This window comes from Etheostoma cragini, chromosome 14, assembly GCF_013103735.1.
Source record: "Etheostoma cragini isolate CJK2018 chromosome 14, CSU_Ecrag_1.0, whole genome shotgun sequence".
Lineage (NCBI taxonomy): Eukaryota > Metazoa > Chordata > Actinopteri > Perciformes > Percidae > Etheostoma > Etheostoma cragini.
The window spans coordinates 8287519-8312779 of NC_048420.1; the positions used below are offsets into that span (position 1 = coordinate 8287519).

At 41.7% G+C, this 25261-nt stretch overlaps 2 protein-coding genes across 6 annotated transcripts in view; both read right to left on the reverse strand.

The window, feature by feature from the left end:
* Nucleotides 1-5338, reverse strand: part of mgat1b (alpha-1,3-mannosyl-glycoprotein 2-beta-N-acetylglucosaminyltransferase b) — a 15591-nt gene extending 10253 nt beyond the window's left edge. The window contains exon 1 of one of the 3 annotated variants that reach the window (XM_034891706.1): nt 4892-5338. The gene's annotated coding sequence lies outside the window, so the exon portion shown is untranslated. Of the gene's footprint in view, nt 1-636; nt 1076-4084; nt 4530-4891 lie in introns of those variants that run through there. The other 2 variants (XM_034891708.1, XM_034891707.1) reach the window with 2 other exon arrangements.
* Nucleotides 1-25261, reverse strand: part of vars2 (valyl-tRNA synthetase 2, mitochondrial) — a 47311-nt gene that overhangs the window by 13155 nt on the left and 8895 nt on the right. Inside the window, exons 9-31 of one of the 3 annotated variants that reach the window (XR_004659317.1) lie at nt 24002-24121; nt 23299-23407; nt 23111-23199; nt 20278-20368; nt 20008-20135; nt 19685-19788; nt 18473-18554; nt 18267-18343; nt 17985-18072; nt 17679-17772; nt 17259-17329; nt 17050-17175; nt 16833-16937; nt 14985-15053; nt 14811-14889; nt 13131-13261; nt 11599-11751; nt 11103-11360; nt 10390-10501; nt 10015-10214; nt 7691-7840; nt 6728-7039; nt 6042-6684 (exon numbers count right to left, since the gene is read on the reverse strand). Coding sequence is in view for 2 of the 3 variants with exons in the window: in XM_034891694.1 (XP_034747585.1) it covers nt 6962-7039; nt 7691-7840; nt 10015-10214; nt 10390-10501; nt 11103-11360; nt 11599-11751; nt 13131-13261; nt 14811-14889; nt 14985-15053; nt 16833-16937; nt 17050-17175; nt 17259-17329; nt 17679-17772; nt 17985-18072; nt 18267-18343; nt 18473-18554; nt 19685-19788; nt 20008-20135; nt 20278-20368; nt 23111-23199; nt 23299-23407; nt 24002-24121 (2514 nt within the window). In the remaining variant the exon portion in view is untranslated. Of the gene's footprint in view, nt 1-6041; nt 7040-7690; nt 7841-10014; nt 10215-10389; nt 10502-11102; nt 11361-11598; nt 11752-13130; nt 13262-14810; nt 14890-14984; nt 15054-16832; nt 16938-17049; nt 17176-17258; nt 17330-17678; nt 17773-17984; nt 18073-18266; nt 18344-18472; nt 18555-19684; nt 19789-20007; nt 20136-20277; nt 20369-23110; nt 23200-23298; nt 23408-24001; nt 24122-25261 lie in introns of those variants that run through there. The other 2 variants (XM_034891694.1, XM_034891693.1) reach the window with 2 other exon arrangements.

Genomic DNA, 25261 nt, shown 5'->3' on the forward strand with positions numbered 1-25261 from the left:
CCCCCCCCGAGGAAAAAAAAGACCTGCACTATGTACATACAAACATTCAAAGCTAAATCATTGCACTAGGGAAGAGACATCTCAGAAGTGTATATCTAAAATCTGAGTTAGTTGACAAAACCTTGGTTTGCAATTTGGCTGAAGTGACCCTTTTAATTGGCTCCCTATTTAGTGCCTGACTAGTGTATATCCGGGACATTCCACTTCCGGGAGTGTTCCATTGCAGTCGGAAATTCCGCCAGATTTCACTCTTTTTGGCCGGATGTCCATCACCTTCCTCTTTCTTTGTGTTGGATTTCTAAACTGCGGTGGATTTCTGAGGACTATGGTGAACTGCTCCTCAGATCTCTGCAGGGTAAAACCAGACAGCTAGCTGGACTATCTGTCCAATTGGAGCTTTCTGTTGACAACTAAAACTACTTTTGAACCTAGACTAGACATCGGTATATATTGATCTATATTTATCCTTTACTTTCCAATGACACCACCCAAGACAATTGTGATTGGTTTAAAGAAATGCCAATGACAAAGAGCACGTTTTTCTCCCATCCTGGAATGCTGTGTGGACTAGGCAGACCCTCCTCCGCAACGCAGTGGAGAAAGGTCTGGCAAAGCGAGACTAGGCCCTGACCATACCTGAGGTTTTGTGTAAGAAGGTTCATCTTTCCCCTAACAAACAGGCTCTAAACAAATGGTAAAATGCGTCCACAGAGCTCTCCAATCAAAGAAAAATACGACAACACGAGTGTCGACAGTGTGTATGTGACAGTAAGGGTTTCCTTTGAGTGATTGAGTGAGTGAGTGAAGGATGAAGGTCACACTGACTCCTCCTCAGGAGCTCCTCTGCATTTGAAAAGCCTAAACCAATTACTGCTGATAAATATAGGCCTGCAATAATCTTGTAAGGATGGATGTTTGACTACAAGGAGAAAATGCTCTGATTGGTAACGGATCTTTGGCTGTGCTTCCATGCTCAACAAGCTACGGACATGTCAGATCTGTTTACCTCCATATTACTACGACCTTATGGGTGGGGCCAAATTTCCAGGGAAAACCACAGGAAAAAAAGTGCAAGGCTTTCTTCCACGACACGTCCGCTCTACATTGTTGTTGTTTTTTTAATTTTATTTAAATTTAATTTAAAGCCATACTGAAAAATACAGAGAGAGTTATGTGGACTCTTAATTAGCTTTTTTAACAACTCATTTGGACACAGCTTGAATGTAACTGATGTTTAATGTCAAAAAGTTTAAACACTAAAGCTTTAACTACTTCCCAAGGAGATAATAATTTTGCCCACTTAGAAATAAAAAATTAACACTCTTTACTAATAATTACATTTATAGTAGTTAATATCAGCTACAAATCCTCCTTTTTGTGACATGTAAATATATCTATCCTTCACACCCACTTAAAACAAACTTCAAGAACAGCCTTTTTTCACCTTCGTAACATTGCCAAAATTAGGAACATCCTGTCTCAAAACGATGCTGAAAAAATAGTCCATGCATTTGTTACTTCCAAGCTGGACTACTGTAATTCTTTACTATCAGGATGCTCAAATAAGTCCTGTACGACTCTCCAGTTGAGCCAGAATGCTGCAGTGCGTGTTCTGAGGAGAACTAAGAAAAGAGATCATATTTGTCCTGTATTAGCTTCTCTGCATTGGCTTCCTACACAATCCAGGCTTAAATTTAAAATCCTTCCCCTGACCTACAAAGCTCTAAATGTCCAAGCACCAGCATATCTAGAAGAGCTCTTAGTGCCTTATTGTCCCACTAGAGCATTACGCTCCCAGAATTCAGAGTTACTTGTGGTTCTAGAGTCTCTAAAAGCAGAATGGGAGCCAGAGCCTTCAGCTATCAGGCTCCTCTCCTGTGGAATCCACTCCCGGTCTGGGTTCAGGAGGCAGACAACGGCACCACATTTAAGACATTCTAATCCCAACCGGTCGTCAGATACCGCCTCCCAAGAGCCTGGGTCTGACCGAGGTTTCTGCCTAAAAGGAAGTTTTCCTCGCCACTGTCGCACTGTCGCTTGCTCTGGAGGAAACTACTCGAACTGTTGGGTCCTTGTGGATTCTGGAGTGTGGTCTAGACCTGCTCTATCTGTAAAGTGTCTTGAGATAACTCTTGTTGTGATTTGATACTATAAATAAAATTGAATTGAATTGAAGAGTAAACTTAAAACTCTCTTTTTTTCTTTTTCTTTGTAACTGAATAATGTATTGTAAATAAATAAATGTTCTTCCTTAAAATACAGGGGGCATAAGCATACATACCCCTATGTTAAATTCCCATAGAGCCAGGCAGATTTTATTTGTATAAGGCCAGTTATTTCATGGATCCAGGATGCATGCTGATAAAGTTCCCTTGGCCTTTGGAATTAAAATAGCCCCATATCATCACATACCCTTCACCATACATAGAGATTGCCATGGTTTTATTTTAGTTAGACTAATAGCCGGTTTGATTTGCATTGAGAGATGATTTTATGGAAAGTATCCAATGCCAATCTCTGTGCATGCCAAAGGCAAAGGGAACTTTATCAGGATACATAATATCCTGGATACTATGCATCCTAATAGAGAGATGATAAAGAGACAATTTTATGGAAAGTACCCCATGCCAATCTCTATGTGTAGTGAAGGGTGTGTGATGATGGGGGGGGGGGGGTATTTTAATTCCAAAGGCCAAGGGAACTTTAGGATGTATGTATACTTATGCCACCTGTATTTTAAGGGAGAACATTTCTTTATTTACAATACATTATTCATTCACAAAGAAAATTTGTGTCCTTAAAAAGGTTGGATTTTTCCTTTTAGTCTGCTGGGGGACTTCCTTCCTTTGACACACTGAGCTCCTCTCTCCTCTCTCTGTCCATCTGTATGCATCCATGTCCCAGAAATGCTTGTTACTAACCTAGCTCTGGGGAGCTTATTCCCAGGAATCCTTATGTTTTCTGGCGTCCAGCAGTTTCCCCTGGATTAAGGTGGCGCCTATGTCATGGTTGCAGCTGTTGCCGTGGTCCTGCTCCACGCCCTGCTATTCTCTGCAGTGTCACCATGAACTACTATTTCTAGTCATAGTTCCATTACCTTTATTGCAACTATTATTGCCACTGTGCATACCACCTCCAACTGGCACCACCAGACACCGCCTACCAAGAGCCCGGGTCTGCCCCGAGGTTTCTCCCTAAAAGGAAGTTTTTCCTCACCACTGTTGCACTAAATGCTTGCTCTTGGGGGAATTACTGGAATTGTTGGGTCAGAGTGTGGTCTAGACCTACACTCTGTAAAGTGTCCTGAGATAACTCTTATGATTTGATACAATAAATCAAATTGAGAGTAGTCAGCTTGCCAGATGTGTGGTGCTGGGATAAAATCCTGACAAAACAGCACCCCAGCGGGTAGTAGTATAAAGAAAACCACTTTCACTCAGGAGACTGTTTGTGAAAAATCTATTTTTTAAACCAAGCTATCTAATTATTTTCGCAGTTTTGGTTTAGGCAACACAACTCGGTGCATATAGCATTGTGGGCTACTGACACATGGGAGGTAAAAATTGGGTTGATTTCCAGATCCACTCGTATGACCTGGTGTACCTGGCTAAACCGATTTGACACAGGTCAATCAACACTTCTCTAAAATAACTTCAACAAAAAGTGAACATTTATGAATTGATAAATTGAATTAATTATGAATTGATATGATTGATTGCATGACTTTTGCGTTAGAATGCATACGTTTTAGCTAGTTGAACACAGCTATATATTTTACTACTGTGCTTTGAAAGAGTTGACTTAAATGGTCATCTTGATAAAGAAAGCACATGACACTGAAACAAACTGCCAATCTAAGCCACAGTTGTTTTCTGGAAAACCAAAAGCAGTACATCCACTAACGTTAGGCAACAATGGATCAATTAAAGTAGAAACGTAAAAATATGAGGGAAAGGAAGAATCCGACACAGTCAGAGTACTTTAAAGAAGTGTCGGGGACATATAAAAACAGTATGTCTGTAAATAGTATGAGCCAAAGAAGAACTAAACCACAGAAATAAGATATATAAAGTGTCAAACTAACCGTAACGTTATCTGATCTCGGAGCAGGCTAGAGATCTGTCATGCGTCTCGTTCCGACTGTATTAAGTTAAGCTTTGCTGACTAAACAGAGAGTGAAGATGGGCAGAGGGAGGGAACTGTTGCTCTTCTCACAAATGTTACCAGCTGAAACTCTGTTCTTCCTTAACCCCCTCCTCCTTCCGTCAGACAACGTGGAACTGACTGGTAGGATGATCCAGAGGAGCCTGCATCAGGCACCTACCGAGGCATCAGGCAGCTAAACGATCCTATCCGGCTAATGCTTCACATGACTAGCTACACCGTAGAAAGGCAATGAGGACTGGCCGGCGAGGCCTCTTACATTGCTAACACTACATAACGTTAACTTTCAGGTGATGCAAATGCCCACATTGCACACAGCAGGTCACGAGCGGTGCAGCTGTCTTGTCTGTTGAGATGAAACCGAGCTGTTAGCTACCTTTCTTTAACTGTCTATGACTGTTAAGTTATAGCTAAATTCTTCTTTGAAGCTAGCTGACACCAAACTATCGGCTTTACATTAGCTAAATTAAAACAGAGCACAGTGGACGTTGAATTGGGCCGGAGCATAGTGTTTGTCCCCGCTACATTGATTTCTGAGCATGACGGTATGACAGTGTCTTAGTAGCAAAATAAACAGTTAGCTATGCTGTTAGCTAGCTAGCTAGCTGGCTAACACTGAGCAGCACCGGTGACGTCCCCACCCCCCCACCCCATTCATGAGCAGTCCTGGCCGAAGCCATTGACACACGTTATTAACTCTCTGTGTGTGTGTGTGTGTCTCACTCACCTTTCACATGCCTTTCTCAACGAGTCGGTAGGGCTTGCACCGTGAAAGGAAATAAAGCTCTCATCAAGCTTCAGCATTGACCGGCTGGCTAGCAGGCTAGCTAACGTTTGCTATCCAACCCTTGCATTTCCTTCGGTGTTACAGCACATATCTGTGTGAGCTGCACAGCGGCTCCAGTGTTGCCTGCACCTCCACCTCTGGTTCCCATTATTCCCCGGCACTGCTCTTGTATGCAACACCAGTCGCTGCTAATGTTAGCAGGCTACAGTGTCTGCTCCGCTACCAACGTTTGTTGCACAGCCACTGGCGTTTATGTCTACAGTGTCATTTTGCATCGAAAAGTCATGTCCTGTGCCCGGGTTCAGTTTCTCTATACTGCAGCTGGGTCTCCCACAGGCTGCCTCTTCTCATGTATGATGACGGCATTTTTCATTCGACCACACAAAACTACACTTCCGGATTATTACCCCGTTTTGGATCGAGTTGACCCGAACCGAGCAGGGTCATTATCCCCGAACAATTTCATTGTTCTATGGTCAAGATAAAGCAGCAAAGACCCAGATATCATGCTTTTTATTTCCTAGTATGGGACACGCGCCAAAAACACTATCATACAGTTCCCATAATGCAACTTTAACAAATTTCATTAGAACCCCTTTTGTGAGTTAAGTCTAATAACTATACACATAACATACCTCCACTGGTTAGCATCAATATATTAAAATAACAGCTAATTCTAGTTTGACATGCATATACAATATGTATACATCTATTTACATTGGCACTACCCCTGCACATTGAATTACTAGGCACTGTGTACATGTTTAATGCATAGTCTCTTTTTTTCTTTATGTTAAACAGTTATAATTGTACACATTTGTTTTTGTATTTTTTGTTTATTTTATTTTCATTTTTTATATGTGTGTGTGTGTATACACAAAACCAACGCAATTTCCTTGTGTTACTTACTTGGCAATTAATCCTTTTCTGACTGTGATTGACTCCTACTTGTCATCTTTATTCTCTTAGCTTTGATTTTATATATTCTTATTTTACATTTAATTTATTATTGTAATTAGGTTTTCATACCAACCTCACTTGTTTTGTGACTGATATGACTTGGCTGCATTTTCATTTTGAATAAATAAATTCCCTCCTTATTTATTTGAATATGACAGGCAAATCCCTTTTCTACTATCTTAGATCACCAACACTGATTGGTGCCAAGATGAGTCTAGTCCACAACATAGCTTGTAATCCCCACCAGAGTGATGGGAAGTTTTCCATATAACTAGACTTGTATTTAAGGCAATTTTAACCCAAATCTTCTGGACTGATTCCTCCAGGTATCACATTTCTGACATTCCCTACAAGGAAACACATTAGGTCAAGTTTAGAAAAAAATACAGTATATATATATATATATATATTTATATTTTTTTACATGATCAATATGAAGGATTGTTGGTAGAAAAGCCATTTTGTGACACAAATACTTGCTGAACAGCAGCAACCGATAAACTGCTTCTAACTTCCATCATGCCATGTGTGCATTTACAAAACAGAAGCGTTCCATGGATACCTGCAGCCTGCCACAACTCCATCTGTAGGTGAGTTGTTAGTTATGCAGTACAGTACTACAGTTTCACAGTTTGACCGTGAGATACTGCATTGTGTGAACAACATAATAATGATATTATGCAGTGAAGTGTCCTTCATTAAAGCAGTGTAGAGATTACCAGCTCAGACAACATCATGAATAATTCATCAAGTCTGGTCTCGCATAGCCAACCCTTCCACCACAGTGATGCGGGGGAAGGTCTGGCTAGTACACACAACATTCTGGGATGGGAGAAAAACGTACTCTGGTTAGTTGGCATTTCTTTAAACCAATCACAAGTCTTGTCTTGGGCGGAGCGGAGTGCTGAGCAGAGCAATGGTAGCCTCGGGAAGGAACTTGTTTTGGTGGAACGTGTGCGTTCAAAAGTTGTTTTAGTCGTGCAACAGAAAACTCAGACTGGACAGAAAGTCTAGCGAGTGATGTCCAGCAGTCCACACGATTGGCGGGAGTTATGGTGAAGTTTGAATCTTCTGCAGGACCTTTAGCTGCTCCTCCACGCTCTCCAGCTCCTGCTGCAGAGCCGCCATCTGAACACATGGGGGGGAGGTGGGGGGTCAAAATCCCAGTCACACTTTCACACATGATTGTATGATTGTATGCTAACTAGAATACAATCAGATGAGCATGGACTACAGAACTAGTATACTGCATAGTATATAATACATAATAAAGACATAAATAATGATACAATTATAATATACAAATAATTAAATTAATAATAATAAACCGGACGGAGCCGAATGAAGGACATACGGCGGGAATTTTGGAGGCAATGGAGCAATCATGGAAGTGGAACGTCGTGGATTTAGACTAAAGGTTATATGAAGCCAACAACAAGCAACCAAACGACCAGGTCCTGTCATTGATTACAATGCCAGATTTCTCTAGGTTTTAACATTATTGCAAATATTTGGGCTAATGCAACTAAAAATAGAGTAATAGTAAAATGCTAATGAACTACAATGTAGCAACTGAAATGGCATACCAAAAATCTAAACTATCAATCAGTTTGGATCAAGGTGCAGATTGTTACAGACTCAACAGTCATTGTTTTTTTTGTGGTAATAGTTGTAGTAGTATTAATACAAAAATATGAATCTTTCTCATAATAAGACAAATAATAACCGATTATAAATAACCAATAGCAGGCCTGCAACTTACGGCCCAGCGCTGCTCACCTTAGTGTCCATCTGCTGCCTGACATGAGCAGGAACCTTGGTTAGGTAGTCTGGGGACTGCACTCTGCACAGGAGCTTCTCCAGCTTTGGAATCAGCTTGTCTCTGCGCTGGGAGAGCTGCACCATCTGGTTTTCAATGTTCATTCCACTCTGAGAGAGTAAACCATGCTGAATGTTAGACATCATCACCATGGAAACCGTGGAACACACCAGCATCCTGATGTACACACATGTGGTTATGGATGATGAGGCTATGTCCTGTGTCATTCCAGCTTGCATTTTGAAGTTTAGGTAGCACATTGCAAAGTCAATGCTGAGTCAATTTCACAATTAATCTCCAATGATTATGGCAATCTAATTGTTACTTGGGAGTAGGGTTGGGCATCGTTTTGAGTTCAACAATTCTGATTCCAATTCTGATTTTTCCTTTCGATTCCAGTTCTTATCAATTCGCGAATGCAATTCTTTGAGGGGTGGAATCGAAACGGGTCACGTACTTATTTCACAAATAAATGGAAAGTGTTATTTTGATTCAATGGTGGTTTGCAGTTTTAGCATGCTTTTTCAACGTAAAATAAAGCCAGACTTTAGAGCGCCACTTACTGTGCTCCAAGGCTGCAACACAAACGCCTGGGGCTGCTACGGAAACCAAAACTTTTGCATGTTAAATTTGGAACCGTTGATCCGATTTGAACGATTCCAAATAATTCCAAATGAGTGCAATAAAAAAAAAAAAAGATTGCAGTTGAACAAATTCCAAGTAAGAATCGGTTCTCGATACCAAATACTGTTTACCAAACATGATTTGTCAATAGAGTTTTAACCTTAATTTGAATAGTAATCAGTATTGATGCCCTCCAACTCTCCAGAAAATCACAGATTTTTATCACATTCACTACAATGATCCTCTCCAGAAAACATCACCTTATTGTGGTGGAGAGGTTTGTGTGTCCCTATGTGTTACCTGGAGCCTGGTGCTCCAGGTAGGGTCTCCCATGATAAAGGTGTCTCAGGCAAGGGGCCATACTAAGAATACTTCAAAAGCCTCATGAGTCAACAAGGAAGAGGAGGAGTTACCCTCGCTGAAGAAGGCCCGTGGCCCGTGTCTAGAGCCAGGCCCAAATGGAGGGCTCGTCAGCAAGAACCTGGTGGCCGGGTTTGCCACGGAGCTTGGAGAAGCTACGTGGCCCCCTCTCCATTCCATCAGGGTCCAGTCCAATGCAAGAGTGGTGCTTTTTGATTGGTAATAGTTTGACCCGCAACCTATGATGTAGCCACGCCCTTTTTTTTGTAACTTATTACATGTTTCATGTAGGCCCTTGTGTGAGGTATCCTTTAACTCAGCAGAGTTCCTTATTCATTGGTGATTGTTTGGACCGCCCCCCTATGCGTAAGCCACACCCTCTTTCATAACTGGTGACCCATTTAACCCTTGTGTTGTATTCAAAAAAAAGTGTTGATTTTCGACACTTGACTCTTTTTTCAATGTTCAACACTACATAACACTAACTTATTAACTTTAGTTTTACAGTTATTTTTGGAATTTATGTTCAATCAAAATTATACCTAATGTTTGAGTTAGAAAAGCAGAAATTATGAATCATTTAAACCAAAATTAAAGGAATGTATGTTGATGGATAATCACAGACTGGAATATGTCAACTTTTACTCAATACTATCTCAAAACCACTTCAATTGTTTTTCAAATGCTATAAAATTGAATAAGACCCCCCGAAATTAAGGAAAGTAGAGATTTGTACTTGCCAAAGAGCGTTGTGTGGAATCAATCACGTTATTTCGGGTAATTACAGTTGGGTAGTTAGAAAGAATATTGATATAGGAAAACGGGTCACTTCGACCCATTAACATGAGGGTTAAAATATAGTCTTATGTGAGGTATCAATGAACTCAGCAGACTTTTTTTATTGGTAAAGCTTTGCCCTGAGCCCTATGCTTTGGCTATACCCCCTTTCACAGCTATAAAACTGTATTACAGTCCTGTGTGAGGTATCATTGAGCTCAGCAGGGAGTTTCATTGGTGATAATTTGTAGTGTCTGAGTGCCGCGCTAATGCATGGTTGCATGGAGCGGCGTCTGCCAGCAACCCCAGTGCACGCAGGAGTGAGGGCCCATCCGACTCCACTTGCAGCTGTAATTGATTATTAAAATTGTAGGCGATTCATTTTTTTGTCCACTAATCAATCAGTTGGTCAGTTGCAAATCCAACTCCATTTGCGGGTTTGATTGTAACATTTGCAGCTGTGAACATCCATATCATTGTGTTTATGAGACTTACTTAAGGGCAGAAGGAAGTTGATGCATACCTGAATGTGAAGGTGTAGCTGACACGTGTGGTCCACCACACCAATGAGGCTTCCTTTGGGTGGAGGAGTGGAGTGGACAGAGAAGAGGTCTGCTCTCTGAGGACAGTGGACATGGAGACTGGAGATCCGTCCTAAAGTCCTAACAGCTGAGCCAAAGTGCAGCAGGATCTGGGCCTGGCCGGGTGAACACACTGCCCACACTGAAACACACAACATACAATATGAAAATAAACCACTTTTACAAAAAGTTAAGTAATCCATGCATTTATTAATTTATCAATAAAGCCCATCAAATTTTCTTTTGTATGAAAACATTTTCATCTAGCAGTCTTTGAGCGTTCATCAGTGAAGTGTTGTTTTTGTTAAATGACTTACTGGCAGGTTTTTCTTTGGTCATGCCACAATGGGATCGTAGTGAGCGGGCCACTCGGATGACTTCCTGCACCAACAGGAAATCTCTTTCCTCCTCAGGGAAATGCCAGTGTGCCTGGCAGGATGGAGAAGTTACAGAAAAAGAACGCATCAGCTGAAATGCATGGAAATTTGACAATCCAGCCAAAAATAACAACACATTTAGGAATATACGAGCAAAGATGTACTGTATATATAAGAGAAAACTTAAAAGTTCAATATGTAAAATATTGACTGTATTAAATCAAAACATTACCACAATTTGTCAGATATTAAGGAAAGATGCTAAGATGCTAGTACTATCCTCTCTGACAACAATGCTAAAGCCAGTATTTTCTTCTTTGAAATTTAAAATGGGTTCATGAAACGTCTCGCAATTAAAAAAGGAAGATATAACTTTGTTAGATAGCTAAGGTGCCATGACGAGAGGTTCTTATCATGTTTTAGGCTGGAAAAGATTCAGTTCGATGACTTGCTATCTCATTGGTTGAGCTTTGATAGATCAGATTTTGATAACCTAAAAACATCTTGTTCAATGTTCTGCCAACCAAGCTAGCAAGCTACCGCTAGCCTTAACGGGTAACTTAAGGGAAAGTTTGCTGATTTTTGGTTCTGCTATGTCCATTATCTTTACAGTCTATGTGTGGTTGTGGGAGGTTTGATGGTTGTAAACCTACCAGCTGAGAGGAGCAAGGGTAAGGCTGTAAACACAGAGCGCTCGGGGGGGCAGCAGCTCCAGGTCCGTGTGGCTGGAGTCTCTGCCACAGCTCCTCAGTGATGAAGGGCATGAAAGGAGAGAGCAGGGCCAGAGACATGGACACGCAGTGGTAGAGGACACTACTGGCGACCTGCCTAGCTGTAACACTGGGCTCTGTGTTCGTCTGGACCACGGCCCCCCCATCCTGCCGCTGGATCAGCACCGGCTTCACACACTCCTACAGGGGACACACACACACGTAACTACTATAAGATCAACTCAAACACCCTGGTTTTATTCAGGTTTACATCCCTCCCTGGCACCCTGAGACAAATTAATCAGGGATACATATCAGCCTTGCTTCTTATATTCCTGCTGATACAAAGGAGAAAAGTCCGGATCTCATTTCTAATCTGTCCTTTTTTTGGTGACATCAAAGTGTACCCATAATGCAATGTGAGAGTTCTGCTCCTCACCATGTAGACATCACACAGGCTGTGGACCCAGAAGGAGTACAGCGCGGATGTGACCGTGTGCAGCTCGTAGACCTCGAAGGCTTGCTCACACTGAACCACAGTGCTGTAGAGTCTGGAGCAGATCCAGCGCTCCATGCTGCTCACTGCACACGTCTGGAAATGGGAAAGAAACACTTATATTGTATAATCAATATATATATTTTACATGTCAATATCCTTTACAACTATTAGTTAAAATACTGGGTTTAGACAGGATGCCTGTTAAATACACTTTATCTTCCTTTACTATTTCTGCTGCCTGAGTTGCTATAGTACCTTGTGCAATACCAGGCAAATTACAGCATGTGCTCAGATAATCTCAAATCTGTGTAAAGTAAAGTAAGACGCATAACAGGGTTAGCCTAGCTTAGCATCAAGACAGAAATCAGGGGTAGACAGCTAGCCAGGCTCTATCTAAAGGTCCCGACATGATGTATGCAAAACATCCATGGCTGTACGTCTCTTTTAATCTACACACACACACAGAAATGTTAAAACAACCCTTTGTGGTTTGAGGGCAGGTTATGTACTGAAACTATTTCTTCATTACCCAGAGTCTCTGACTATTGCGCTGGTAAACTCACTGAATGAATAAGACATCAGGAAGCCGTGCAAAGTCACTGCATCCAACCGCTGTTCCTTTATGTCAATCAGGTGCTTGTAGGACAGGGCGGGCTAGCTGTTTCTCCCTGCTTTCAGTCTTAATGCTAAGCTAAGCTAATAGCAACCTGACTCCAGCTCTGTACTTCTGCTGCATTCCAGTCATACGTGATTGTGAAGACTTTTGTTTCCGGACAACTCAAGATGGTTGCATAAGGCTTAAATACTGGGAGTTGACAACAAATCACTCAAACTATCACATCTGGGCTAAATGACCTGAGAGAAAAAGCTTTGTCTGACATGAGCTGCTCAGATGTTTGCCTATTAGTTAGCAACAATGTATTCCTTTAAACATCAATGTGTGATGAATCAAATTAACTGTCATATTGTGCTATAGTTAGCATACAAACATGACTGTGGACAATCCCCTGGCAGCCTTATTTCCATAACATTGTTTTTTATGTGTCAAATCCAACTGTACTGAAGATAATAAGACCTGTAACACTGCCCATGCTTTGCCTGCTCATGTTAGTGTGTCCTTTAGCAAACTGTGTGCTCATACCAATGCTGATATAGGGATACCTCATTATATACTATTTGGCTATGTGGTGTGTAGAGTGTATTGTTACAGGCAGTCTTTTTTAGAATCCGATTGTTACATTTAAGCCAGTCCTTCTCTGCACCATCTACTCTTGGCAGACACTAAAACATTTAGTGCCGAGGCTGGCAGGGACTGTCAGGCCTGCTCATGAAGGGCTAGTGTTTGTGGAAATCATACACATTTCTGAACAGTTGTTGTTTTAAGACAAGGTTGGCCTTTTACTAGACAACTCGATACATGAACAGAACATTCAGAATAAAAATGCAGTCCCCAGCTGGTTTCTTGGCTGTACCTCTTCCAGTGTTGTCACTGGGGTTGTGTTAGCACCCAGTACTCCCAGTGTGAATCTCAGTGCCTGCCACATCTTGTTACAGAAGTGTCTGCAGCTCAGGACCTGAGAGATGGACAGACTGATGTCTTCTCCTGATAACAAAAAGAGCATGAAGGTAAATAGACTTTGAAGGTGAACAGTTTTGCTCCACTACTGGAAGAGTCAGTGACTTGGCTGGTCAGTCTGCATGGAATGTGGCCCAAATCGAGTTTTAGGAATAAAGCAAATAATGATGTGCTTTTACCTAAACAAATTTTATTTACAAAACCGTTTTAAATTTAACACTAGGCGGCCATGTTGAGAAATGTTTATGTTGTGAATGTTCCAGAAGCGGTACTGATTACCCTGCCATAGTTTTAATTAAACATTAAGTAATTGCAACCGTGTTAGACCCACATTGCCAGACCTTCCTCCACAGTGCTGCGGAGGAAGTTCTGGCTAGTCCACATTGCATTCTGGGATGGGAGCAAAACTTTCTTTAAACCAGGGGTTCTCAAGCTTTTCTCAATAATATACCCCCTATCCATTGTGTTTTTAAACCAAGTACGCCCTGACCAGCGCAACATTTTTTACATCTACGTATATAGAGAGGAACAATACAGTGTTCGCAGTGATAGAATTACTAAACAACCACCTTGTAACTCAAAAACATTTAAATGCTACATTTCACATTTTTAGAATCCCTCACTTAATTCATTCCTTTTTATAGTATACTTATTTTAGGAATTAGGCATGACATATTTGTAAATGAGCATTTTACAAAAAGACGACCTACCCTCTGCAGTACTCCAAAAAAAAAGAAAACAGGGGGACGCGTACCCCCATTTGAGAAACACTGCTTTAAACCAATCACAATATTCTTGGGCGGTGCTAATCCCCGGACGGAGCAACGATGCGTCTGCAAAATAGCTGCAGGAAGAAATTTGTATTGGTGGAACATGTACGTATGCGTTCAAAAGTCGTTTTAGTTGTGCAACAGAAAACTCTGATTGAACAGATTGTCTAGCTAGCTGTCTAGATCTAACCTGCAGAGATCTGAGGAGCAGTTGACCATAGTCCTCATTAATCCCACCGGAGTTAGGATATAGACTACCGCCGTGATAACGTTCCAGAGACGTAAAATCCTGTCTCTTAGCATTATAAACCATTGTGCCGTGTTTTGAAAAGCCTTTATGTGTAATAATCTGTTACTCCAACTGAAAAATGGAACAGAGTGGTCCTTTATGAAATTCAGAGTTTCTGATACTCTGTGCTACAGATACATTTCAGTTTGCTCCAAGAAAGTGTTAAGGTTGAATACTCAGCCTTAGTCTACAATTACGTCAAATGTGCGGAATACATTCATGCCATTTAGGTGAAACACTTTAGCGCTCATGGAAGAATGAGAACATTTCTTTGTTGCAATACAAAATGAACGAGCAGGTCAGCTGCTAAACTGGAAGTGACAAAAGATCTTGACAACCCATCCCTAGTCACTGCAGTCCCTCACAACTCCTCTTGCTCTCTCCATCTAGTTCAAGTTGCACATCATCTGCTTTTCCTGCAACACTTTGTTCACGTTCACACAGCTCCGCACATTCACACACTCTGACATATGGTCTTCCTGGCTAGATAAAGTGAGCAAAGAGGAGAGTCACTCACCCTGCGTCTTGTGAGAGCAAAGGGCAAATCTCAGCGCATCGGTCCCACACTGAGGGATCCCTGTGGGGAAGTCCTTCCTCTGTGGGGAAGCAGATGGAACTGACAGATTAGAGAGGTAGTAATGATTGTGCTTAGTCAGCCACAAAGAAACAAATAGGAACGAGGGCAGCTGACCTGCGCTTCCATGGCAACCAGCTGCTCCCTGGGGTCCAGGTTCCCCTCCTTTACTTTCTCTTGGAGTCTCTAGGAGAAAATAAACAACTAAATGTCTTTAGAGGGAATTGGAACAGACGGTTGTTTCCTACTGACAGCACATTAGCTGTGCTGTCACATCACAACAGAAAAAAGACTTCTCTCAAAGTATTATTCTTCTCAAATCCTTCTCAATCCTTCTCTCAAATCATTTTCTCACATCCCAGGGGAGATATGGGCCACTTTGCATGAACTCCATCTATCCTGGTTCCAGCAGACATTACGTTTCAATTCCAAAAGTAATCCCAGCTCCCCCCACCCTCACCTCATTAGGTACAATTACATAAAGAAAGAAATAAAGAAAGAAAGAAAGAGGAAAAAGTGGAGAATGGAGAAGATTCCCATTCGCTCCAACTGGTTTTACTTAGTGAACACTGTCAGTCTCAAGAGTGAGAGTGAGGCTATCAATAAAGACCAGAAGGGGGTTCCAGGTCCTGTGAAAGGTTTTAAGGGTGTCCTTATTTAGAATCAGCATTTTCTACCTTTATGCATCTAAAGATGTTCTGTCAGAAGGGGAGGCATGTTTCCAGATAAGAAGAATGGCACGCCTGGCCAACAGAGCAGTAAATGTGATGACATGCTGTGTGGAGACCCAGCAGGGCTGTTACAGGCCTGGGGCCAATAGGTGTGTTAATGCTATTTTTTTTAAATATAATGGACCAAAGGTTTGACAGCCGAGAGCGTGTCCAGAACATTTTCTATCAGAAGAAATTTAGAGTTGAATGTGCTTTGTGCAGCCCCTTGATTGCAGTAGTCGGTGCGTGGCACACATGGATGAGGAATGCACCAGCTGCTACATTTTACTCCACTGGTCATTTGAGATGGCAACTATGAGGTCATGTAGGGAGCGACAGTTGTACAGAGTCCATCATGATGCAAATTATCGATGTGATCTGATTTGATCGAAATCAAGGGTAAGGAATTGGTCACTCTCTGCTTCAGTGGGTTGGTGGGGTAAATAGGACAGTGGCTTTTCTACAAAGTGCCTGATGTGAAAAAGAGGAAGAGATGGCTATTGGGCAAATTATATTAAGCTGAAAGGGATGACAAGGGGGAAAAAACAACTTCAAATAAGTTATTAAGAGATGCAGCGCCACTGCGCGTCCCTTAGTGAAAGACCTGGTCTGAACAGAAGAGAACAGGTAACTGTTTAGGATTGGTGGGAGGACTGGAGCACTCTGCAAACACTAATACTTGTTAAACTGAAGCTAAATCTTGATCGTTTACCAGTAGACCAGGGCTAGAGATTTTTAAAGCCACTATAAGGAGCTTGAACCAAATGGCAGAGTGCAATGAGCTCTGTGAGGACGACACCTCAATTTGAGCCCCAGGTGGCAGCGGACCTGAGAGAGTTGGTGTTACAGGCCCGGGAGTAGTGACGGACATTTAGGAGGGCTAAACCGCCTTCAGACTTTGAGAGCTGGAAGACTAATCTTTTCCAAAGGAACGCGTTGATCAAGGCTGACACATTTTTTTTATTAACAGTTGTCCAGATGTGGACACCAGGAGATTTGAATTTACTCAACCTCTCCACTGAGGACGTGCTAATGTTAAGGGGGTGTAAATCCCTCCCTGCTTCTCCCCAAAGTCCACTATCATCTCTGTAGTCCTGCTGACATTCAGAGATGGTTTGCTGACACAAGTGGGTCAGTTCCTCTATTTCTTTCTTCTCTACACCACCTAAGACTGGAATTGTATTTTATGACTTTACGTGATAAATAAAAATGATTCGACGCATCACTCACACAGACACGCGCGTGTGCTACCCACCTCCAGAGAGACTCCATGTATAACATCTAGCGGGTCGATAACATTCCCCAGAGATTTACTCATTTTCCTGCCATGTTTATCTCTCACCAGAGAGTGAAGGAGGACCTGAAAGGCATGATGGGAACAGGAAAGGGAGAGAGAGAGAATCAGCATGGTGGGCTGACACGCTAATGAATCAGTAGTGTTTATGTAAAAGCGGTGTGCTTTTGGGTAGTACCTGTTTAAAGGGCAGCTGTCCAGTCAGCTCTGTGCCCAGCATCACCATCCTCGCCACCCAAAAGAAGATGAGGTCACTGCCCGTCTCCAGAATGGAATTGGGGTAGAAGCGCTTCAGGTCACTGGTCTGCGGGAAGTCAAGCTATGGTCAGGACACAAATGGACAGGGGTGCATTTGGAGGACCGTGTTCTGCTGGAGAAGTGCCCTACCTGCTCCGGCCAGCCAAGCATGGCGAAGGGAAACAGCCCAGAGGAGAACCACGTATCCAGCACATCAGGGTCTGTTGCGAGCAATAAAGACACACAAGAGTATATTTACACAAATGTCAATTCCACAAGGCACTATTACTCTAGTGGCTGGCTGTAAAGTTGTTTTAGTGGTTAAGTGGTTTAGCCTTCACTGATTCTAAAATGGCGTATTACCTGATTGTTTGTGCATAATCTACTGTAGGTGGAAACATACTGTAGTAGTTGGAATTCTAGCAGGAGTAAAAGTAGCTTGACCGATATTTGACAACGGTATTGATATTTTAGAATGAACAATTTCTGATAACAATATATCTGTAACAGCAGCTGAGTGCGTAGAGTAGTGTTATACAGCTGATACTGAGGGAGGTTAAGGGGAGTCACCCTGGGTCAAAGTGACGTCTTCTGGCTTCACTCCATATCTGACAGCAGCTCTTTGTCGGGCCTCGTCCTCGCTTTGTCCCCATACCCAGTGCTCCTAACACACAAACACACAGAGAGAGAGAGAGAGAGAGAGAGAGAGAGAGAGAGAGAGAGAGAGAGAGAGAGAGAGAGACAGAAACTTATTTCACAGTCTGGGACTGACGGACATTGAGTTATTAGTTAACCCATTGATCCACCCTCCCGTCTATTTCTAGATATGTTTTTTTTAATATTCTGGTTGCATTAAATGACATTTTATAGTACTACCTCTTGTTTGTCAGCAGAATTAGGAAGCTCCACTCGGTACGCAGGGATCTGATGACCCCACCAAAGCTGCCTGGAAATGCACCAATCACTGTAAAGCAAACAGAGGAACATTGTTGACAAGCCATACATTCAAAGAAGAGCTCATTCATCACCAGAATGGTGTCATTTTACGCACATGTCACACCAGTAACAACAACACAAAGCGCCGTTGTTCCCGCTCACACCACTGTTCAAATACAAGAGTTTGATCCAGGTCAAAGGTCAAAGGTCTGGACAGCCTACCTGGTGTTGGACAGCCAGTTCTTCCACGTCTTGGTGTAATACTGAGGGATAATTTCCAGCTGTCCTTCCTCCACAGCCTGACAGGGGAAGAAATAATCACATTTGAGTGTTTTGAAAAGAGTTCACAGACGAGATGACATGATGGTTACTTGAACACAAATTTTGGATACATAGTGACCTCCATCTCAACATCTCCACCATCTGACCTGTATAGCTTTTTTAGCCATTTCATCACAGCGAAGGAACCACTGCTTCTTCAGGAGGGGCTCAATGATGTCTCCTGAGCGGCTGGGACAGCGAGAGGGGGAGGGAAGAGGGACACCACAACACACTGGTTTCAGGAAGATGAATCAAAGCAGGAGGACACTTATTGTGACACTGCTGGAGATGTAACTCCACCATACAAAGTTTATGTACAAAGCCACATTCAAGACGTCCGTCCTAGTTGTGTGGTGTGTCCCACACAGTCGGCCTTCAGCGGCCGTTTTCTGGCTGGCGTCGGCGGTGACTAATCAGATGAATTGGCTGTTTGCCCAGCGGCTGACAACGCCAGCCGAAAAAAGGCTGCTGAAGGCAGACGGTGCAAGATACACCGCACAAACTAGGCCAGCAGTCAGCTCAGTGTGTCAGGGCCTTAAGTTTTAAATATTCCCAAAGCAGACAGACATGTGTGGTTCTTAACCTCTGCTGTAAAATAATGGAAGAACTAAAGGAATAGAGAACTTTTGCCCTAAAATCATTTTGTACTTGTTTAGGGGAGGGGGACAAAAAATGTCTGATCAGGTTCAGGCTGCATGAAGGTGTGCTCCATCAGAACAGCTGTGGAACAACATGCAGCCCATTGAATGGATAGGATGAAGTAAAGTCATACTGTATTTTCCAGTCGTCTGTCTCACACATGTATGAGAGAAAAGGTGCGCATCCATCCATTACATGCGCACCTATAGGACAAAAGGCTGCAGACTTACAGACTGGATGGGTTGTGTTGTAAACAGTTAATAGCAATCACACTTTCCTGTGTATCAAAGATCTTTTTTCTTTCTTTTCATAACACTGTACTGTCTTTTGTGATGAAGCTTTTTGTGCTATAAGATGAATAACACAGGAGCGGGGGCATATATGCACACATAGAAAGTCTAGTTGTGTCCCTTTGCACTATGCTCCGTAATGAAAATAGTAATAACTATCATAATTATAATTTACTCCTGCATACTTGCACTGTTGTCACAACTTGTCTATATTGTTTCTGGTTATAGTGCGTATATATTGTTTGTTTTGTTGTTTGTTTTGTATGATTAAGCGAACTGTGAGCAATACAATCCAAAGCAAAATTCCTCGTATGTGTACTCATACCTGGCAAATAAAGCTGATTCTGAAAGTGTGTGCATGTGTTTGTGCATGCGTGCGTGTTCCTCTACCTGCAAATGGGTAAAGTCATGGCGTGATCCTTCCTTCCTCTGAACAGCTTCTTCTCAACCAGAGCATCCACAACAAGCTGTCGGGCATCAAAACGCTTCACTCCCTTTAAAGGAGAAAAAGACTCACACAATGATTCCAGCAGGGACAAAGATACATCAAACCTGCTTCCTGTATCACTGAGCACAGGCCCAACAGGGTTTTACGAGGCCCTGGATGTTGTCGACTGCAACCTGAGACAGCTAACATATCCAAATGGATCATATTGCTACAACACCTCACATTGTGATATGGTTTCCAGATAATAACAGAGGTGCTCATTCACCTGCAGCCACTGTCCACAGGAGGGCGTCATGGTCCCATCTCCTCCAATCACAGTAAACTGTGGCAGTGAGTGTCTCTGTGACAGCAGGAAGTCAGTGTGGTCATGAGCGGGGGTTACCTTCACTGCACCTACAGAACACACAGCCAGGGAACAAATCAACACGAGCAGCTAACACAATGTGACAGCAGTGTGTCCACAGGGGACAACATGAAGGAAGCACATTCTCTCTGCAATCTGCAATGAGCAAGCTGAATGGCTTTGGATGTTCACCAGTTCCTAGCTCCATGTCCACCATGGAGTCAGCGATGATGGGCAGGAGTCTGTTGGTGAAGGGGTGTCTGCATTGCTTCCCATGAACAGCCTGAAACAAAGGGGACATATTGGAAAGATGTGAGCACTGCTCTCTTAAGAAATGCCATGTGGTATTTCATTATTTAGATCTGGTGTGCATTGCAGGGTTGGGCGACATAACGATATACACCATGAAACCATGGAATATATATCTTCTTCTATCTTTAGCTTTTAAACCAAAAAATACACAAAGAAATATGTTCCAGCAGGAAGGTGGTCAGAAATTGGGGATAAATGATCCAAGATTACAGGTTTCCCTGGCGTTAGCATATTGTCTTGTCTACACCCGCTCAGTGTATGTAAGGTAAACACTGCAGTAGTGCCTGGAGCCAATGACCATGTAAAAAATCTGCCACTGATTCATGTCACTTTGAGCCGTGAGAAGAAAACTGTTGGAAACAGAGTGTTGACACAGTGTGGAATCTGAGGATTCTGCTCAGGGATCACTTTTACATATGTTCACTTCGTTGTCAGTACTTTACATTTGGTCTGAACACATCTTAATGCTTTGGGCTGACTGGTCGGAAGTGTATGGCTCTGACCTACTACCCCAGCAGTAGGAAGCCATTACTACACACCAGTCTACTGAACGCTACCTGCCCCATGACATGGAGAAGAGCTGAAGTAAAGTAAGGGAAACCCAGCTTATTGTCTGAGGAATCGGTGGACCAAACCCGGGCTGAACATGTGGTGGAATTTCCAGAAACACCATCTAGTGGTATGATGAGACAACTGGAAAGCTTAGACAACATCAGCTCTTTCATTCTTTCATGGGTCACAGGTCAGGGGATGAGAATATTCGGCCAGTCTCTATTAACCAATTAATAAGCTGCATCTGATACTGAGAGAGAGAGAGAGAGAGAGAGAGAGAGAGAGAGAGAGAGAGAGGGAGAGGGAGAGAGAGAGAGAGAGAGAGGCTGAACTAGCCTTTATCATCAGGACATAAACTTCAGAGACACTGTGTTCATTCAATTCTCCTGTGGATGTCATGTCATCACGTATGTGAAATAAGCTGTGCTGCTCCTCAATTATGGTGCTCAGGGTTTGCTGGATGTAAAAGTATGCATTCTTTTGCTAACACGTAGCCATGAGCAATTGTCTGATAGTATCTCAGGGCTGTGTTACTAAGGGTTGTAGTGTTTTCAACTCTTTTCCAATTAAAGTAGTTAACAGTAGCTCCAAAATTTGCTAGATGATGTCACAAACTCCTTTGCATATTGGTGATGATATCATGTATTATTTGCATTTAATTTAGTGTCTATGTGGGTTGACTGGCTGTTGCACGGCGCAGAAGGAGGGGGAGAGAGGGCCCCCTGCTGTTGGCAGACAAGCTGTGGACTGGGATTATTCTGATCAGCATACACGGACATTTATTAAAATAATTCTTATAATAAATCTCTCTTTTCCCCTAATGGTCAAAAATCGCTTAATTTGTTGGTAGTTGCATTTTAGAAATAAAGTTGCTAATGGTGTTTTTCCATTACATGGTATATGCTTGACTCGCCTCAACTCTACTTGCCTTTTTTCCCCCCAGGTACTTTATTTAGTATGACCTCCGTCAAGGTTCCAAGCGAGCTAAGGCGATACCAAAAAGGTGACGTTGAAAACCTGCATTTACATTATTAATGACTTCTGGGTCAAAATGTGTAAGGGAATGTGTGCTATATTCAACAAGAAACTAGCTCTTACTCCCATCAGCTGTATTATGGGGTTAAATCCTAAAGCATTGGGTCTCGACTCCTCCAAACTAAAGCTTCTGAAGGTTTAGTTTATTTAATTAGTTTATAATTTCGTGGACAGTCCCTCTTAATTAACTGTACAGTAAGGAGCAGCTTTAGCTTCTACGGCTAAGTTCCAGCTGTAGTCCCTGGACAGCTTAAATAGGCATCCTAAAATACAATGGTTACCATATTATTTATATTAAATGAGTTACATTGCATCTATAATGACATCCGACACATGCCTTCTTGCTTTTTTTTTAATCTGGGACTCCTTCCTCGACTATATTGGGGAGGATGGTGCACGAACCCTTCGGAGTGGCCTCTATGGTTTAGCATGGTCTGAGATCTCGAAATACATTTCCAGATAACACAAAATGGCTTAAAGGTGCCCTGCCACACAAAACCATCTTTACTTGAATTTTTTGAAATACGTTAGGTCCATGTGTGTTTGTGTTATGTTGCGATTGTGAAAATGAACCGCTACCTTCTCTGTCAGCTCTAGCCACTTAAAAGAAATAAGCGGAGAAATCAGGCCAATTACAACAGCTGGTCAGTCTGACATCATGTTGCCTGAGCTCATTACCTTTCATGAGCTTGCCCAGTTGCGCTGGGTAAAGGATACTGATAGCCAGGCTCTCATTGACTAGCTGTTAGCCAATCAGAGTCAAGCAGCTTAGCTCATTGAATATTAATGAGAACTGGCACAAATCTTGCTGAGTCTTCCAGCAGGCTTTCTATACCACACAAGAATGGCTTGAAACAAGGTAACCAAGGCATTTCTTCCACAAAAACATGGTGGAACTTTAGAAAATTACCACAAAGTAATGAAATACATGTGGCAGGGTACCTTTAAGTAACCCATTTTAACTGACTACATTGTGGAGGTCTCAACTGTGCAAACCTTCTGTGTTTTTGTTTAGGTTTTAGTTGTTTGTGCTTTATTCTTTACTCCATGGCTGTCTTACTTTATGTTGTATGTGCCCTGTGAAAATTCAATAAAGATATGTTTAAAAAAAAAAAGAAGTACTAGCCTGATAGCGAGGGTCATCAGGGTGGACAGCTACAGCTACATCTCCCAGCATAGTCTCAGGACGGGTAGTGGATACTGCCACCTCGCCTTCTAAAAAACAAGGACAGGGGAAAAAGAAAATCATAATATAGTTACAAAACAGAACAAGCACAACATGTATTCTACTTGCAGACAGACACAAATACTCACCGTGGCCTTCTATAGGGTATGCAAAGGTAAGCATGGTCCCAAACTCCACCTTGTTTTCATAACCAGGAACAGATAACAGGGTCTGCCCAGACAGCTCCTTTGAGTCAACCTGACAGCAAATCCACAAGTGTACGCACAGATATGATTCTCTACAATAGCACATTTTTTTCTGTCTAAAAGACATACAATAGATGGACAAAATAAGAGAAATGTCAGGGGCTTCGGCAAAGTGAGATTATCCGATTTGTTCTAAGAAAGGCGCTAGGACACAGTCAACCTCATCCGAGGTTAAAACCAGTCATGACTGGTCATTAAAACTAGTGATGTTTTCAAAGTATCGTTGTTTCTGGCATTAGACATTCAGCAACACACATTATGGGTTGAAGCTTTGTCCTCCAATTACTTCATGTCCTATGGTCCTGAAGGGGGCTGGGAGGGGATATGTTCATGTTGTTAAGTGTATGTTTTCAAAAATAAAAAATAAACAGGCTGATCACAAAAAACAGTATTAGACTAGGCCTTGATCATTGGTTAGAGAGCAGTCAGTAGCATTTGGCTGCTGAGTGAGGAGACACCAACACTGGTGTCCATGACAAAGGAAGAGCCTTACTTATTTCAAAGTTTTACATCCCACATATGTGGTGGTACCCATTATTTAGTCCACTTATTGTATTTGCTGTATCTGCATGTCATGCTGTTTTACCTCAATGTCGGAGATGGCAGATTCCAAAGCACAGCTCCAGTTGACCAACGCCTCCGAGCGATAAATCAGCCCCGAGTCACACAGCCTTACAAAGGCCTCCGTCACCGCCCTGCTGAAGCCCTGAGACAGCGTTCACACAAACAAATATTTAAAAAAACTTTCTCAGCAAGGTTATACTTATATATAGAAGCATGCCACAACAAGTGTGCATTATGCTGCATATTCCCATGCTACTGTAGTATGTATGTTGGCAATAGAAAAAAGTGGGTTATTAATATAAATATAATGTATTAATAATATATTTAATAAATAATAGTTGAAAATGTCTGACTAACGTTCCTATACTGTCATTTGTTGAAAACTATTTTTAATTGGAGACACAGACTGCTAAACTGAGTGAAGCGATTAATAAAGTAAGTTTGGTTTTAGATGGTTAGACTATGGGCATTCACAATGAAAGAAGGAACTTATAATTCTTTGAAAAAATAAAAAACGTAATGTTATGCAGCACGTCTTCGACACATAATACATACATTTATAATCATACAGGCCTCTTACAGGGTCTCATTTATATACTTAGTATTACAGCTGGGACAATATGCTTTTGTCCTTATTTGATTCTTTCCTGATACATGGCTGCTGATTGGATTTGTTTTGCGATTTTTTGTTATTGTGATTCTAGAAAACTGATAGTTTTTCATTAATTTACTTTGGAAAAGAAGTACTTAATACTAATATAATACTTAATATATATTTTCTGACTATGGTCAGATAATGGATATGATGTAATCGCCAGCAGTACTGTATAAACAAAGAATATTTTGGTTAAATCATTGGACAAAAATAAATAAATAAAAAAAAGTACATTTATTCTAAGGAAAGCAATTTTTTTAAATCATCGCAAAAAGAAATCACAATACTTACGTTTTTCAATTTTCATTTCCCACCCCTACTTAGTATTTACCTATACTCTGTGACTCTATTAGGGACAGTGTCCCAAATGGGACATGTCTCATTGTATCTGAATTTTATGGCATTCACTATTAATCCATAATTCCATTTATTCGGTTTAAATAACAAACAACTGATGATGAATCAGAGCTTTTATGGTTCTTTTTTATAATACTTTATTGTAGTGTTTTCATATTGAGTCACATGTTTTTATGTGTTTTTTCCTGTTGCACTACATTTTCTTTAATTATTATGTTTTTTACAATTTTATATTGTTTAATAATACAAAAGGAACAGATTAAGAAACTT